We start from the raw sequence: 14968 nt of genomic DNA on the forward strand, positions 1-14968 counted from the left end.
AATTAGAATGCATGCTTTCCAGATGAAATACTCTTCAACAGACATCTCAGATATGTAGGCTAAATGTGCCATCTGAGAGCCACGATAAAATAATTTAGCAAAAATGTAGGTATAGTAAGATTACTCTTTCAGACCACATAGGCTTTAGGTATTCCTTTAATTTTTGAGCAAAATTACTATAGTGAAAAGGAGAGCTTGAAGCGGAAAAACGAGGTGCCTCGATACTTCCCTTATTTGCATATTGGCTTAGGCCTATTTCTCAATGACAAATATGTTATTTCTATATCACTTTTTTATTCCTTTTAATATTTTACATTTAAACTTTTATCTAGCTTTTAATTCTAACATGATTTTTTAAACTGTCTTTCAAACTTGCTTTCAAAATCTAGGTTGCTAACAAGTTATGACATAGGAATAAGTCTTTAACTCACCATTCTTGCAAATCAGCAGATGTCCCCAGCATGCTGTGTTTCTTAATTTATTTATTTATTTATTTATTTTATCGTTAATTTATTAGAAGTTTCCTCCACCACTAGTCTGGATGAATAAAATCTCAATACATATTTACTGTAGATTACAAGCACTTTAGAAGAGAGGAACAGAGATCTCTTCAGGTGTCCCTTGTTGCCCTCCAGTGGCCCTCCATGAATAAGCAAAGTTGCTTAAAGGGAGATAAGTTTTGTTTGTGCATTTACTGTATGTGCACAAGCTATGACCAAGGTTAGAGCTAGGTAAATATTCCTCTCAAGATTATCTACCATTTATATACCACTTATATTCAAAATGGCTTTTGTATTAGTCAAAGCACACTTATGCAGACATCATTTCTTGCTATGGCTTTTATTACTTAGTGGCAAGAAAAAGTATGTGAACCCTTTGGAATTACCTGCCTTGCAGCAGTTCACAGTTAATGTAATCCTATACAAAGGATAGTGTTAACATGTGTGGCTCGCTGGCCGGGGCAAAGGGCTCGAGGCTTGAGACTTGACCCGAGCTCGAATACCCCCCTGGACTGGATTAGTATTGATGGAATAAATAGGAGGAGATGGGGAGGTGGTGGGATGCCGTAAACTCTCAATGCTACATAGAGGTAAGAAGCTGTTTATATACTCTTACCCTGGCTGTGTGATTGGTCAGATTAAATGAACTTGCTCCTCCCAAACCTTGTTAATGAAACTACATTTCAGTGGTTTGCAGTTAATGTAATCATGTATTAAGGATAGTGTAAACATGTGTGGCTCTCTGTCCGGGGCAAAAGGCTCGAGGCTCGAGACTTGACCCGAGCTCGAATACCCCCCAAAAGAAGCTTATAAGCAGGACAGCGAGTCTTTAGCTACGGAGCCTTGGATTTAGAAGGAGATGTGATTTATATGGAATCTCTTATCCAACAAAAGATGAACTGGAAATGATCGCTTGCCTATCCTGTGAGTAATGGGCACGTGTGCCAAAGAATATAGAATCGAGCTGGGCCGCTAGCTGAGGTGGCCTCACGCTAGGGTCTGTGTCAGGGGATAGGAAACTGGGAGTTGTAGGATAGTAAGAGATTGGAGAGGGAATGCAAGTTGAAACACTGAAGGGACAATGGCGGTATCGGCCACAGAGAAATGAGCTTGCAGAGAGCTGTTCTGCATAGGAGGGATCGTAACGCCCTAAAGTGTCAGGCAAGATGGCGCCAGTGTGGTGTTTGGGAAGCCATCGCCTGCTGTCTGTGCTCTCTATACTGTGTATATTTGTCTTGTTTGTGTGCATATCTGCACAAAAAGTTACCATGGTGCTTGCTTACGATCGTTCGTTTCTTCTCAATCTACGAACCTCTGTTGAAATTTTCAACAGAAAGCGCGGTGGTGTGTTGGTATGCGTGAGGAGGTACCTCCGCACCTCGCCGTTTCGAGGCCCGAGTCATGCAGGCTTATAGAGTCTTGGTTCCAGCCGTGGTTACGACCGGATTTTTTATTCGTGCTTTTTCGAGCATGGTCCTGTCTCTGTCCATCCAGAACAGCTAGGATCGTTGCTCTCGTCAAGGAGTTCATCTGCTAGATTGCGTGTTTGCAGAAGAGGACTAAATTTCTGCAACCTCCGTCCATTGGATTATTCCCCGCTGTCGGAGCCTCAACATAATCTTACATCATTCTACCTTCAACCTTCAGCCCAGGAAACGGACTGCACTGAAGTAAATATGGTGTTATTAAACGTAAGATCGATCTCTAATAAGACATTTATAATTAATGAACTAATTTTATTTCATGGGTTGGACCTTTTGCTTATGACTGAGACATGGCTGTATGCCGGCAAATTAGGTCCACTCTCTGAAGTTTGTCCTGAAGATTGTAACTATTTCAATACGACACGGCCAGTTGGTCGTGGTGGGAGTTTAGCTAATATTTATAGAAATAAATTCAAATGTTGTCCACTTGTTACAGGGCCGTTTTCTAGTTTTGAAGTACAGTTATTTAAGATGGATGGTAGTAACCCAGTTCTTTGCATACTTGTTTATAGACCCCCCCCCCCCCAAGTACAGTAAGGATTTTTATAGGGGAATTCTAAGATTTTTTATCTTCTATTGTGCCAAATGCTGATAGGCTTCTGATCTTAGGTGATTTTAACATACATGTGTGCTGCCCATCTAAGCCTATGGTTAAAGAGTTTTTACAAATCATTGATACTTTCAATCTTACACAGTCTGTCCTTGGCCCTACTCATAAACAAGGGCACACGCTTGATTTGATTTTATCATTAGGCCTTTTGGTCAGCGATGTAGATATCAAATACATTTTCCTGTCTGATCATAAGCCTATCATTTTTAATATAGCTGTTTCTAGCCCTGTATCACTGCATGTTCGTTCTTTTAACTCGTCTACAGTTGGAAAATTTCTAGATGTCTATATTACTTCCCCCATCACTCACGTCATAGAGTCATTCCATCTTAGTGTAAATCCTGATGAGTTAGTTAGTATGTTTAATATGTTGTCTTCAAATATCCTGGGTGTTGTTGCCCCTTTTAAAATGAAGCAAACCAAAAGTCACGTACAACCCTAGCTTAATGATGAAAATTGGGCTATTAGACAGAAATGGAGGAAAGCGGAAAGAAAATGGAAGAGGGACAAATTACAAATCTCTTACGAATGTGTGCGAGATTGCATGATTAATTATCAAAAAGCTGTTAAGACTGCAAAAGCAAAATACTTTTCAGATGTTATTGCAAAAAATGCACATAGTTCAAAAATATAATTTAATACCATAAATAGTGTTAAATCCAATGTCTAATCTCTATCCTGATCCCTCCCCTACAGCTTGTGAAAATGTTCTCACGTTTTTTATGGATAAAATTGAAGGAATAAGATCATGTATTTTTCCCTCTCCTTTGGATTTCTCTCAGCCCACACTAGTTTTATCATATTTATCTGAATTTACCCCAGTGTCTCACAGTGGTACAAACTCTCCGAAAAATGAAGCCCACCTTTTGTTCATTGGACGTTGTCCATTCTCGCTTTTTACTAGATATACTTGACATTATAAGTCCTAGTTTATTATCAATAATTATCTGTAGTTTGACAAGTGGAATAGTCCCATCTAATTTTAAACATACCATTGTGCAGCCGCTAATCAAAAAGCCAAATCTTGATCCAACTCTCCTGAATAAGTATCGTCCCATCTCTAAATTATCTTTTTTATCAAAAGTTTTGGAGAAGGTTGTGTTTAACCAGCCTTCTTCATTCTAAAAGGACAATGGTATTTTTGATAAATATCAGTCTGGCTTTAGACCACAGCATAGTACAGAGTCTGCGTTGCTCAAAGTATTAAATGACCTGTTGCTTTCTGTCGACTCTGGTAATTGTGCTGTTCTAATTTTGCTCGATCTCAGTGCGGCATTCAACACTCTCGATCATGGCATTCCTCTAAATCGTTTAGAGCTCATTGGGATCCAGGGTCGCGCTTTAAATTGGTTTGCTTCCTAATTAAAGGATTGAACTGATAGATTTTCTGTGGAGACTGTGCAACTATTCATCGTCTCATGCACCAGTTTTGTATGGGGTCCCACAGGGCTCAATTCTGGGTCCGGTTTTGTTTTCTTTATACATGCTCCCTTTGTATACAATTTTTAGGAATATAATGTATCATACCACTGTTACACAGATAATACTCAGTGTTACGTTCCCTTACATCCAAAGGATGTTTCAAGTCTACAGTGTTTATTTCATTGTCTGAGAGATGTTAAACATTGGATGTCAACCAACTTCCTTCAGTTAAATGAAGCAAAGACAGAAGTCTTCATTTTTGGCCCATCTGCTTCTACAGAGATGGTTGCCAGTAAATTAGGGCCTCTATCTGGTAACCTTCATACACATGCTAGAAACTTAGGTGTTAATTTTGATTCTGCTTTGAGTTTTGATAAAGAGATCAATGCTGTGGTCAGAAGTTGTTTCTATCAGCTAAAGAATAAAGCTAAAATGAAGTAATTCTTATCTTCCAAAAATATGGAGTCTGTAATACATGCTTTTATTTCACCCAGATTAGATTATTGTAATGTATTGTATTTGGGTGTTTATCAGTCTCTACTGTCACATCTTCAGCTTGTCCAAAATGCTGCTGCTAGTCTGCTGACTGGAACAAAGAAGAGAGTACATATTTCACCAGTGCTGGTCTCTCTCCACTGGCTCCCAGTCAAACATCATATACAAAAATTCACAGTGTAGGTTGGTAAAAGTATGTGAACTGCTAAGCTAATGATGTCAACAAAAGCTTATTAGAGTCAGGAGTTGGCAAACCCGGCATCCAATTAATGTAACAAGATTGGAGGTGTAGGTTAGAGCTACTTTGACTTCTAAAAGCACTCGAACTCTTTGAGTTTGCTATTCTGACGTGGACCATGCCTTGCAAAAAAAGAGGTCTCAGATGACCTAAAATCAAGAATTGTTGCTTTGCATAAAGATGGAAAGGGTTACAAAGTTATTTTGAAGAGCTGAGATATTCATCTGTCCACAGTTAGACAAATTGTCTATAAATGGAAATCATTTAGTACTGTAGCTACTCTCCCTAGAAGTGGCCGTCCAGCCTAGATGACTCAAAGGGCACACCACAGAATTCTCAGTGAGGTAAAAAAAGAACCCTAGAGTGACAGTCAAAGATTTGAAGGAATCATATGAACTGGTTAACATCTCTGTTCATGAGTTTACTATATGGAAAACATTAAACAGGCATGGTGTCAATGGCAGGACACTACGAAGGAAGAAGCTGCTTTACAACAAAAACATTGCTACACGCCCGACATTTGCCAAAGACCACACTGACACTCCACAACGCTACTAGGAAAATGTTTTGTGGACTGATGAAAGTAAGGTTGAATTTTTTTAGGAAAAACACACAGCACTACGTATGGTGTTAAAAGGGCACCGCATACCAACATGAATCATCATCCCAGCGGTGAAGTATGGTGGAGGGAGCATCATGATTTGGGGCTGCTCTGCTGCTTCGGGCTCCTAGACCGCTTGTCATCATCGAGGGAAAAATTAATTCTCAAGTTTTGTAATGTCAACAGGATAAGCTCAGTAAAAGTTGAGCGATGCAGCAGGACAATGATCCTAAACATCGAATTAAACCACTATAGAAAATTCACCTTTCGGAGTGTCCCAGTCAGAGCCCAGACCTTAACCCAATAGAGATGATGTGGAGTGACCTCAAGAGAGCCGTTCACACCAGACATCCTAAGAATATGTCTGATCTGAAGCAGTTCTGTAAGGAAGAATGGTCAAAAATTCCTTCTGAATGTTGTGCAGGTCTAATCCGCAGCTACTGGAAATGCTTGGTTGAGGTTATTATTACATAATTAAATACTTTTCCCACAGCACTGTGAATGTTTAAAGGGATGTGTTCAAAAAAGACAAGATAGATTATAATTGTGTGTGTGTTGTTAGCTTAAGCACATTTTATTTGTCTATACTTGTGACTTCACAAGTATTTTATGACCAATAAAAGCAGAAAACCAGCTAATTCCAAAGGGTTCACATACTTTAATATTTATATTATTGCAGCTGGCTTGATTACTTATACGAGGGTTTAATCAAAATTCTTGGTATTGTCTATATTAAAAATGCCCTTGAAAATGCTTCAACTGTAAAGGACTATTGTAAAACTGCCTTTTTTGTAAACTGTTGTAAACCAAGTAGCCTTTTTTTTTTTCTTGTAATAACCCACTGTGCTAATTCATCTATGGTAAGTAGAGTTGAGTTCGGTGTTGATTATGATAAAGGTTAGCGTTAATATAAAGATATGAAACCCATAATGTGACAGAATAACGGAGAAATCAATTCAAATCAATCATTTTCATTCAGTGTATGAACATTTGATGATGACATTGTAAGGCAAAACAACATGATTTGGCTTTCCTGTTTCAAAAATGACAAAGAATTCACAGTGCACAAAAAAAATGAAGTAAACAAATGACTGCAGTTAACATTGGCTTTTATTGGCCTCTGTGGTTTGAACTCCTAGTAAAATCTTTACATGCAAAGTATATACAAATGCATCATTAATGACAGAACAAATACCAATATACATTCACAAACTAAACTGGCAAATACAGTCTTTACATGTTTAGACTGGTGTGCTGTATTTGTTTTGTTTTTGAAAATGACAGAATCATAGCGCTGCATGAGAATAAAGATCAAATACATTATTTTGAGAAACTAATTGACCTATTTGGACACAATCGGGAGTAAATGCTACAAAGAAAATGAATTATTTTCTATACTAAGAACAAAGAGACTCTCATGCATAAGGGTTGCAATGATAAATGCAAAGAGCATTAGAAATGTTGAGGTCATTCCATTGTAAATGTGCTTTAATGTTCACATGTGATCGGGCTGCAGTCAAAAGACAAATCTTTAGGTAGAAAGAGCTGTGACTAATATAAATAGCCTAGTCTAAAATTTGATCTCTTACAATTTAGGGCTGCACAATTATGACATGAATCCTACTTCCCTTGATATTGTAATCGCGATTATATCGAATGTTCTCGTTATAAATGAAGTGGTCTACATGGCACAATAAATCAATCACTTACACAGTGTCTACACCTTGCTGATTAAAATGGGAGTGTTGTCGTTTTGCTGCGTTGCTCGTTTGCAGTGTGTTTACCGTCTACATTGCAAATGAGATGCGCGACATGTAACGAATCCAAAATAATTCCAAATGACATCTGTTTTTTGCTTCTGTTTTAAAGCTTCTTTTCAAGTGTCATGTGATGTTTCTTCAGCATTAATTTTCATGTGCTACCACGAACAGAGGTGAAACATACTGTAAAGCAAGCATCTGTTTAAAACTTGTGCAATATGATTTGCTGTCATTACTGATAGGTCTTAAGACTAAAACTGTCGTTTCATTGCTTAATGGACATATCTGGGATTGGTTAGAATACTCAACCGCTGCGAAAACACCAACGCAACAGTAGACTTAAAGCAATATTATGGGTTCAATACAAGTTAAGCTCAATCGACAGCATTTGTGGCACAAAGTTGATTAGCACAAAAATGTATTTCGACTTGTCCCACGTTTTCTGTAAAAAAAGCAAAAATTGGAGTAACAATGGAAGTGAATGGGGCTTATCTGTAAACGTTAAAATACTGTTTCAAAAGTTTAGCCACAAGACGTAAACAATATTCATGTTAACGTGATTTTAGTGTCATAAAATAACTTAATAATCTTTTCTGTGTGAAGTTGTATGTAATTTTACAGTGTTGCCATGATGACATAACACCGTAAACCTTGAACCCTTGAAATGACCATAAAAATGTAGATTTAAACAACTTTACAGTAGGACTGGGTACAAATATTGATTTTACGATGCATCGCGGTCTCCATTTGAACAACCTCGATATTGGTTCTTTAATTCCAAGATCGATCTTTTAGTATATGTGCAACTCTCTACTATGTGAGTAAATCGCTCGCATATCAAATTCAAATTTCAAATTTCGCTCTACGCGACTAAAAATGTATTTGATTAGCCACTAGCACTAGCTAGTAAATGTTCAGATTTCTCACCAGTAATTTAGTATATTGGCTAAGAAGTTAAGCATCCGTTCACTGCGTGTTGAGAGTTAAAGTTTGGTTTGACTCGTTTTGTGTAATGTGTGTCCAAAGACGAGATCCACGCAATCCATTTGGCATTGAATAATGTCTCTTTTAATAACCTTTCGGTTCTATACAGTCAATGGTTTATCAAAATAAACAAAACATTAAGATTTAAATCTAATCACAAACAGCACGTATGAGGAAAAGAAGCCATTCAAGTCCTTCCTCGTTAATATGCGCTCATTGACAGACACTCTTAACAGAACTGCCGGTTTTCTTAAAGAGACAGTACCGATTTTTAGCACGTGTTCAACAAATTAATTGAAATACTTGAAAATAGTATAGATAATGCATTAACTGATAAACATGTAACAAAATATAATATATACAATATAATATCATATTTATTGATGGAAAACATGGATTTGTACATTTTTAAAAAGCTAAAATGTAATCAAAATGATGAAAAACAAATAAAATATAATTTTAAAAATTAATATTGTCATAATGTACCTAGTTAGAAGGTCCACTGTATAATTAACAGCATTATCTGGAAGATAATTTATTTCATGCAGCATTATAACTGGTGGTGGTGTAGTGGACTAAAGCACTGAACTGGTAAGCGGAAGGTTGTTGGTTCAATCCCCACAGCCACCACCACTGTGTCCTTGAGCAAGGCACTTAACTCCAGGTTGCTCCAGGGGGATTGTCCTTGTAATCAGGGCACTGTAAGTTGCTTTGGATAAAAGCATCAGCCAAATGCATAAATGGGATATTGAAACAGAATCAAGAGATTGTGAATCAGAATTGAATTGGGAAATCTGTATCAAAACACAGTCCTACTTTACAGCTGAAATAATACACACATTTTAACTGAAGTATTAATGTAAGTTCTTTTATAAAATTAAGGTCTTCACATTTTTGCCTTTAAACTAGGGATGCACCGATCCGATACCTGGATCGGTATCGGCTCCGATACTGAAGCTTTTAGACGGATCGGGTATCGGTCCGACAAGCCCGATACAAATCTGATACTGTGTGTTAGTCATGTTCGTTACTGTCAAGCTCCAAAAATGACATAAAAGAACCATAAAAACACCATTAATGCAGTTCATATGACTCGTGCATTTTCTTCTAAGCCACTTGAAGATGTGCGATAGCTCTGTGAATCACAAAAGGCTGTGTTTAATAAGTAAATATATAGTATGCGCAGCTCCAGCGCGTTAGTGAATGGTGCTGCTCTGTTGATACAAACTCACGCACAGGCTGGTGAGGCACTCACAGATATTTTTATTCTTCACAGCGGTTAACAATATTGGAGCGCTACTCAAGAACCACATCTCAGATGTAGATGCTCAATAGTTCAGTTCACTTATAATATGCATTTAGAACGGCACCGGAGAAGCATTTTACCAGAATTTGAATAAGAAGCGAATTAAACTACTATGAACTTGCCTACAAACAGACACATACAGGACTTCCTGGAGAGTTTAGAATGTCAAAATAAAAGCGTGAGGGTTTAAAAAGTGCACGATTTAAATATATTACTGTTGTATTTCAAATTAAAAGTCAATAATAATAATATTAACAACAATTTATTATTATTATTATTATTGTCATCATTAGTATGTTTACAATTTAGAACAATATTTAAGTTGAATGGGTTCCAAAAATAACTGTGCGAATGAAAAGTGGACTGATGTCTTACAACTAAATTGAACAAAAAAAAGAGATCTGAATCCTTTAAAGTCCTGAAAAAGAAAATCGGCTTCTTTTCTACTGAAGACTTATATTGGATTTACTGTTAATTTTGCTGCTACATTATCCATTATATTAGTTAATAATTAAGCATTTCTTAATAAGCTATACATTTATATTGAAATAATGTGTAGTTAGAGGTTTGTGTTTCTTTACATATTAAAGAGTTCCACACAATAATGTAAAGATATTCTAAACTGATAATGCAAAAAACAACAACACTGGTATCGGCTTGGGATCGGTATCGGTCAATACTGAGATTTCCGATATCGGAATCGGAAGAGAAAAAGTGGTATCAGTGCATTCCTACTTTAAACCATCAATTAATTAATCCCATTCACTGCCATTTTAAGTGCCTCACTGTAACTTAGATTTTAAGGATGGATGAGTCGAATTTTTTTTTTTTTTTTTTTTTTTTTTTTTGGTAATCAATATTATGCCACAAATGCTGTCGACTGAGCTCAACTTATATTGAACCCGGAATATTCCTTTAAATGGAATGCTGTAATTGTCAATTTTTCCGATTAGTCAGTTGTTTACTGTTTCGATAAATTGTGCAGCCTTACTACAATTGCATTTTCCTTTCATATTTCTTGTGAAAGAGAGAGACTAGAGTTTGGCTTGGCTTGGCTAAGGCTTGGTGCCTTAATTTCTAAAGTTACAGCATGTTTTCATAGTCACTACATCAAGCTCTTATCTCAAAACATCAAGGAAAATGTGATCCCTGATGATATGACACCTTTAACACATTATAGACCATAAACAAGTAAACATGGTTTATATTTAACTTTGTAAACTTCAAACTCTAGACTTTGTAAACTTTGAATTTGTGAGAACCAATTCTTAAAGGCAATATAATATAATATAATATAATATAATATAATATAATATAATATAATATAATATAATATAATTCCATTAAAATTAATAAATGAATATACATTCCTTTGCAACAATGTGCTTCCAGAAGCAGTGGTTGTTTGTACCACACAAATGAATCAAAGCAAGGCAACACATGCAAGAAAACAGGATGAGTCATAAAATATTGCTTGTCTTCGTTAGAAGACTGTAAACGTGTCATTTGCAGAACAGATCACACAAAATAATAGTGAATTAAAATGTGCTGTTTTGGGCTTTTAAACATTCAGCAGTTGATTTGCATCATCTGTGCTGTGTAAACATCTCTAGAGTTCAAATCATTTCAAAGCATTTCTTGTAAAAGTAGGTTTTGAGCTTTGACGTGATTTTGAAGGTGAATGCAACATAGTCTCATAATAATTCACATGAGATGGAGAAATCGTAAGAACAAAAGGAAACAACTTTTGTTCTCACAGACACCAACCAATCAACAAACAGAATTTAAAATCGATACAATACAGGCATCAAATTTTAGCTAGCCTCTTTTCCAATACTATAATTTAAGAAAGGAAATGTCTCTGAACAAATTAGTTTGCTCATTTCTTATTAATTTATGCAATACAAATGATTGATGTATGTCAATAACCTGTAATACTCTTCCCTCGTCTCGTTCCAAACCCCAATATATACTGTACACACACATATATATATATATATATATATATATATATATATATATATATATATATATATATATATATATATATACATACTTTTTTTTTTTTTTTTCCGGGGGACACAGCAGTTATTTTCCTATTCAAATCATGGTAAGGTTTACAGTTTGGGTAAAGGGTTAGACTTTATGGTTTGGTAGTTGTGAGGGTTTGGGTTCGCTATGGTAGTAAAAGCTGTACCTTTTTTTATAATTTAATAATAATAATAATTTTCTTTATTTATCACATTATACATTTGCACATATACAGTGAAATTCTTCTTTTTTTCACATATCCCAGCTAGGCTTTTTGTGAGCCAACTCGTACGATTTCTTACGATTTCGCCATCTGGTACTATTATTTAGCCAACAACTAGCCAAATTTGCTATAGAATTAATTTAACCTGACATTCTACGATGACATGTAAACCTTTGACTGCATGTTTCTCTTATATATTCTCTATATATCTGCCTCTCTTTTACAAGGAGCAAAACATTCACAATGCTTTTTAAACAAGTAAGAAAGACATGATATTAAGGCATGCCACAACAAGGTGAATATTTGCAGTTTTACAGTTGCTAATCAACTGTAACATAAAAAAAAAAAAAAAGGTTTTCAATCCTAATGTTACTGTGGCCAGATAAGAGAACATCTAAAAAGGACATTATAGACCTTAAAGGGATAGTTTACCCAAAAATGTAAATTCTCTCATCATTTACTCACCCTCATGCCATCCCAGATGTGTATGACTTTCTCTCTTCTGCAGAACACAAATTAAGATTTTTAGAAGAATATTTCAGCTTTGTAGATCCATACAATGCAAGTCAACAGGGTCTAAAACTTTGAAGCTCAAAAAAGAACAGAAAGGCAGCATATAAGTAATCCATACGACTCCAGTGGTTTAATCCATGTCTTCAGAAGTGATATGATAGGTGTGGGTGAGAAACAGATCAATATTTAAGTCCTTTTTTACTATACATTCTCCTCCCTGCCCAGTAGGTGGTGACATGCACAAAGAATGCAAATAGCCAAAAACAAAAGAAGAACTCTTGAAGAGCGCTAGTTTAAAAGTAGAGATTAATAGTAAAAAAGGACTAAAATACTGATGTGTTTCTCACCCACATCTATCAAATTTCCTCTGAAGACATGGATTTAACCACTGGAGTCGTATGGATTACTTTTATGCTGCCTTTATGTCCTTTGAGCTCCAAAGTTCTTGACCCCATTGACTTACATTGTATGGACCTACAGAGTTGAAATATTCTTCCACAACATATTCTTCTAAGAAAGTCACACACATCTGGATGGCATTTGGGTGAGTAAATGATGAGGTAATTTTCATTTTTGGGTAAGTTTTCCTTTAAGAAGTGTTGATGCCATATTCAATTTGATGCAGTTGAAAATAAGGCTATTACAAAAACAATGTTGGAAATCTCACTTTTAAAAATTAATTTAACTTTATATATATATATATATATATATATATATATATATATATATATATATATATATATATATATATATCTCTATACTGTATATATTTGATCTTTAATTTTATAAGCTATGGATAATTTACCTGAAATTTTGATATAATAATAAAAAATAAAAAGAACAAAAAAAAAAAAAAACATGTTTTTCTCTGATAATGTTGTGGACATTTTATTGGTGCTGCATGCTGTTGTTGTTATACAAGAGTGCAACATACTGAACAGACTGTACGTCTATCCTCAAAGCATCAAAGTTTAATTCATGTCAGATTAAATATAGTGTCTGCCCTGACTGGGGTCTATCGTGCAGTAGTTTTTTTGCACATCAGTGATATTAAAATGAATTAATTGTATGGGCAGAAGAGCTTCAGGCATCATCAAATATTTTGAAAGCATCTCAGGTGACAATCAGATGTGAATAGAATCAGTTTTGCCAAAGATATGCAATCAGTGGAGGAGAATTTTAGTTACCTAAAAGAGCAGGTACAGATCAGGGAAGTGAATTGTCTAAGGCATGCAGAAAGCTTGAATCCTCTAATCACTGGAGATATGGTTTTCATTCAGAAGAGTGTGCCAGCGCTCAATCTTCTTGTCTTTGTTCTTCAGGCATTCGTACCAGTGCTTCAAGCGTTCTCCTTTGGCAGTGATACCCAGCTGACATCCACCTGATATTAGAAAAACACTTGTGCCATTAAATCATTTAATAATGGAAAGATAGCATGCATAATTCTAATCATTCACAGTTAAATGCTTATTACATTTGTGTTTAATAAAAACATAGTTTTGGAAATGAAAATCATTGATAAAGCTCTGCTTCTTGACAATATGGTTACCACTCTTATGGTATTTAAAAATGGCACCTTTGGTATTCGTGGCCATTTCTGACCGGAAGGTTCAGATGTGTAACCTTTTTTTTTATTTTTTATTATGATGATAATGATACAATTTCTTCTTCCCTGAAGTAAGAACAATACAATTATGCATTTCTTTTGGGATTTTATGCTATTTTTATCTTATTTACATGTAATTTTCTAAATTGTACGATACATTTGCATATACAAATAAACAAATAAAAAAATAAATAAAAATCAGTACCTACACTTCTATAAGTTGAAACATGAATAAAATATGAGAATGTGACATAAATTGGAGGCAGACTGCTGCCATCTGGTGAACAAAATATAAATAACATGACTTGAAAATCATGCTATGCCAGTAACACCCAGTAGATGTAGTCTGATGGTTTGTTGTAACCTAATTTTATATTTTATCACAAGTTATTTATTTGGATATATATTTAGACATTATCAAACTATTATTTGTCAAAGTTTAGCACTTTAAAATTGATTTGAAGTGTCAGTTTTTGCAGTTAATGTCTTTATGCTTGCAATCAAACCTGACCATGGTGTTACAAAGACACAGAATAAGCATTTTTCTACCAATAATTTATTTCAAACATAAAAAAGTAATAACTCAAAGTAAATGCATAATAATGTCAAGAAAATGCACATCAAGAAACATAAATGAGCTGTAATTAAAGACGCTGACTACCACCCCTGGAGTCGCGAGTTCGAATCCAGGGTGTGCTGAGTGACTCCAGCCAGGTCTCCTAAGCAACCAAATTGGCCCGGTTGCTAGGGAGGGTAGAGTCACATGGGGTAACCTCCTCATGGTCTTTATAATGTGGTTCTCACTCTTGGTGGGACGCGTGGTGAGTTGTGCGTGGATGCCGCGGAGAACAGCGTGAAGCCTCCACACACGCTATGTCTCCGCGGTAACGCACTCAACAAGTCACGTGATAAGATGCGCGGATTGACGGTCTCAGACACAGAGGCAACTCGGATTGAGGCGAGTCACTATGCCACCACGAGGACTTAGAGCGCATTGGTAACTGGGCATTCCAAATTGGGGAGAAAAATGGGAGAGAATAAAAAAAGAAAAGAAATGAGCTGTACAATTCTGAAAATTCAACTAGAATATTAAACAGAAGAATAAGAGTAAAAATGTAGGAAATTTCAAACTTTCAATAGTAAAAATGTATTTTGCAAACGCACGTGTGTGTGTGTGTGTGTGTGTGTGTGTGTG

General features: G+C 35.7%; 1 protein-coding gene across 2 annotated transcripts in view; it reads right to left on the minus strand.

Moving 5' to 3' along the window:
* Nucleotides 1-13058: 13058 nt before the first annotated feature.
* The window catches only part of LOC127410550 (rabphilin-3A-like), a 37801-nt gene continuing 35891 nt past the window's right edge, over nt 13059-14968 (minus strand). For both annotated transcript variants that reach the window (XM_051645753.1, XM_051645752.1), the window contains one exon: nt 13059-13548. In XM_051645753.1, the coding sequence (XP_051501713.1) occupies nt 13418-13548 (131 nt within the window). In that variant the 3' untranslated portion in view covers nt 13059-13417. The remainder of the gene's footprint in view (nt 13549-14968) is intronic.

The sequence above is a fragment of the Myxocyprinus asiaticus genome, chromosome 2, assembly GCF_019703515.2.
Source record: "Myxocyprinus asiaticus isolate MX2 ecotype Aquarium Trade chromosome 2, UBuf_Myxa_2, whole genome shotgun sequence".
NCBI classification, from domain to species: Eukaryota; Metazoa; Chordata; class Actinopteri; order Cypriniformes; family Catostomidae; genus Myxocyprinus; species Myxocyprinus asiaticus.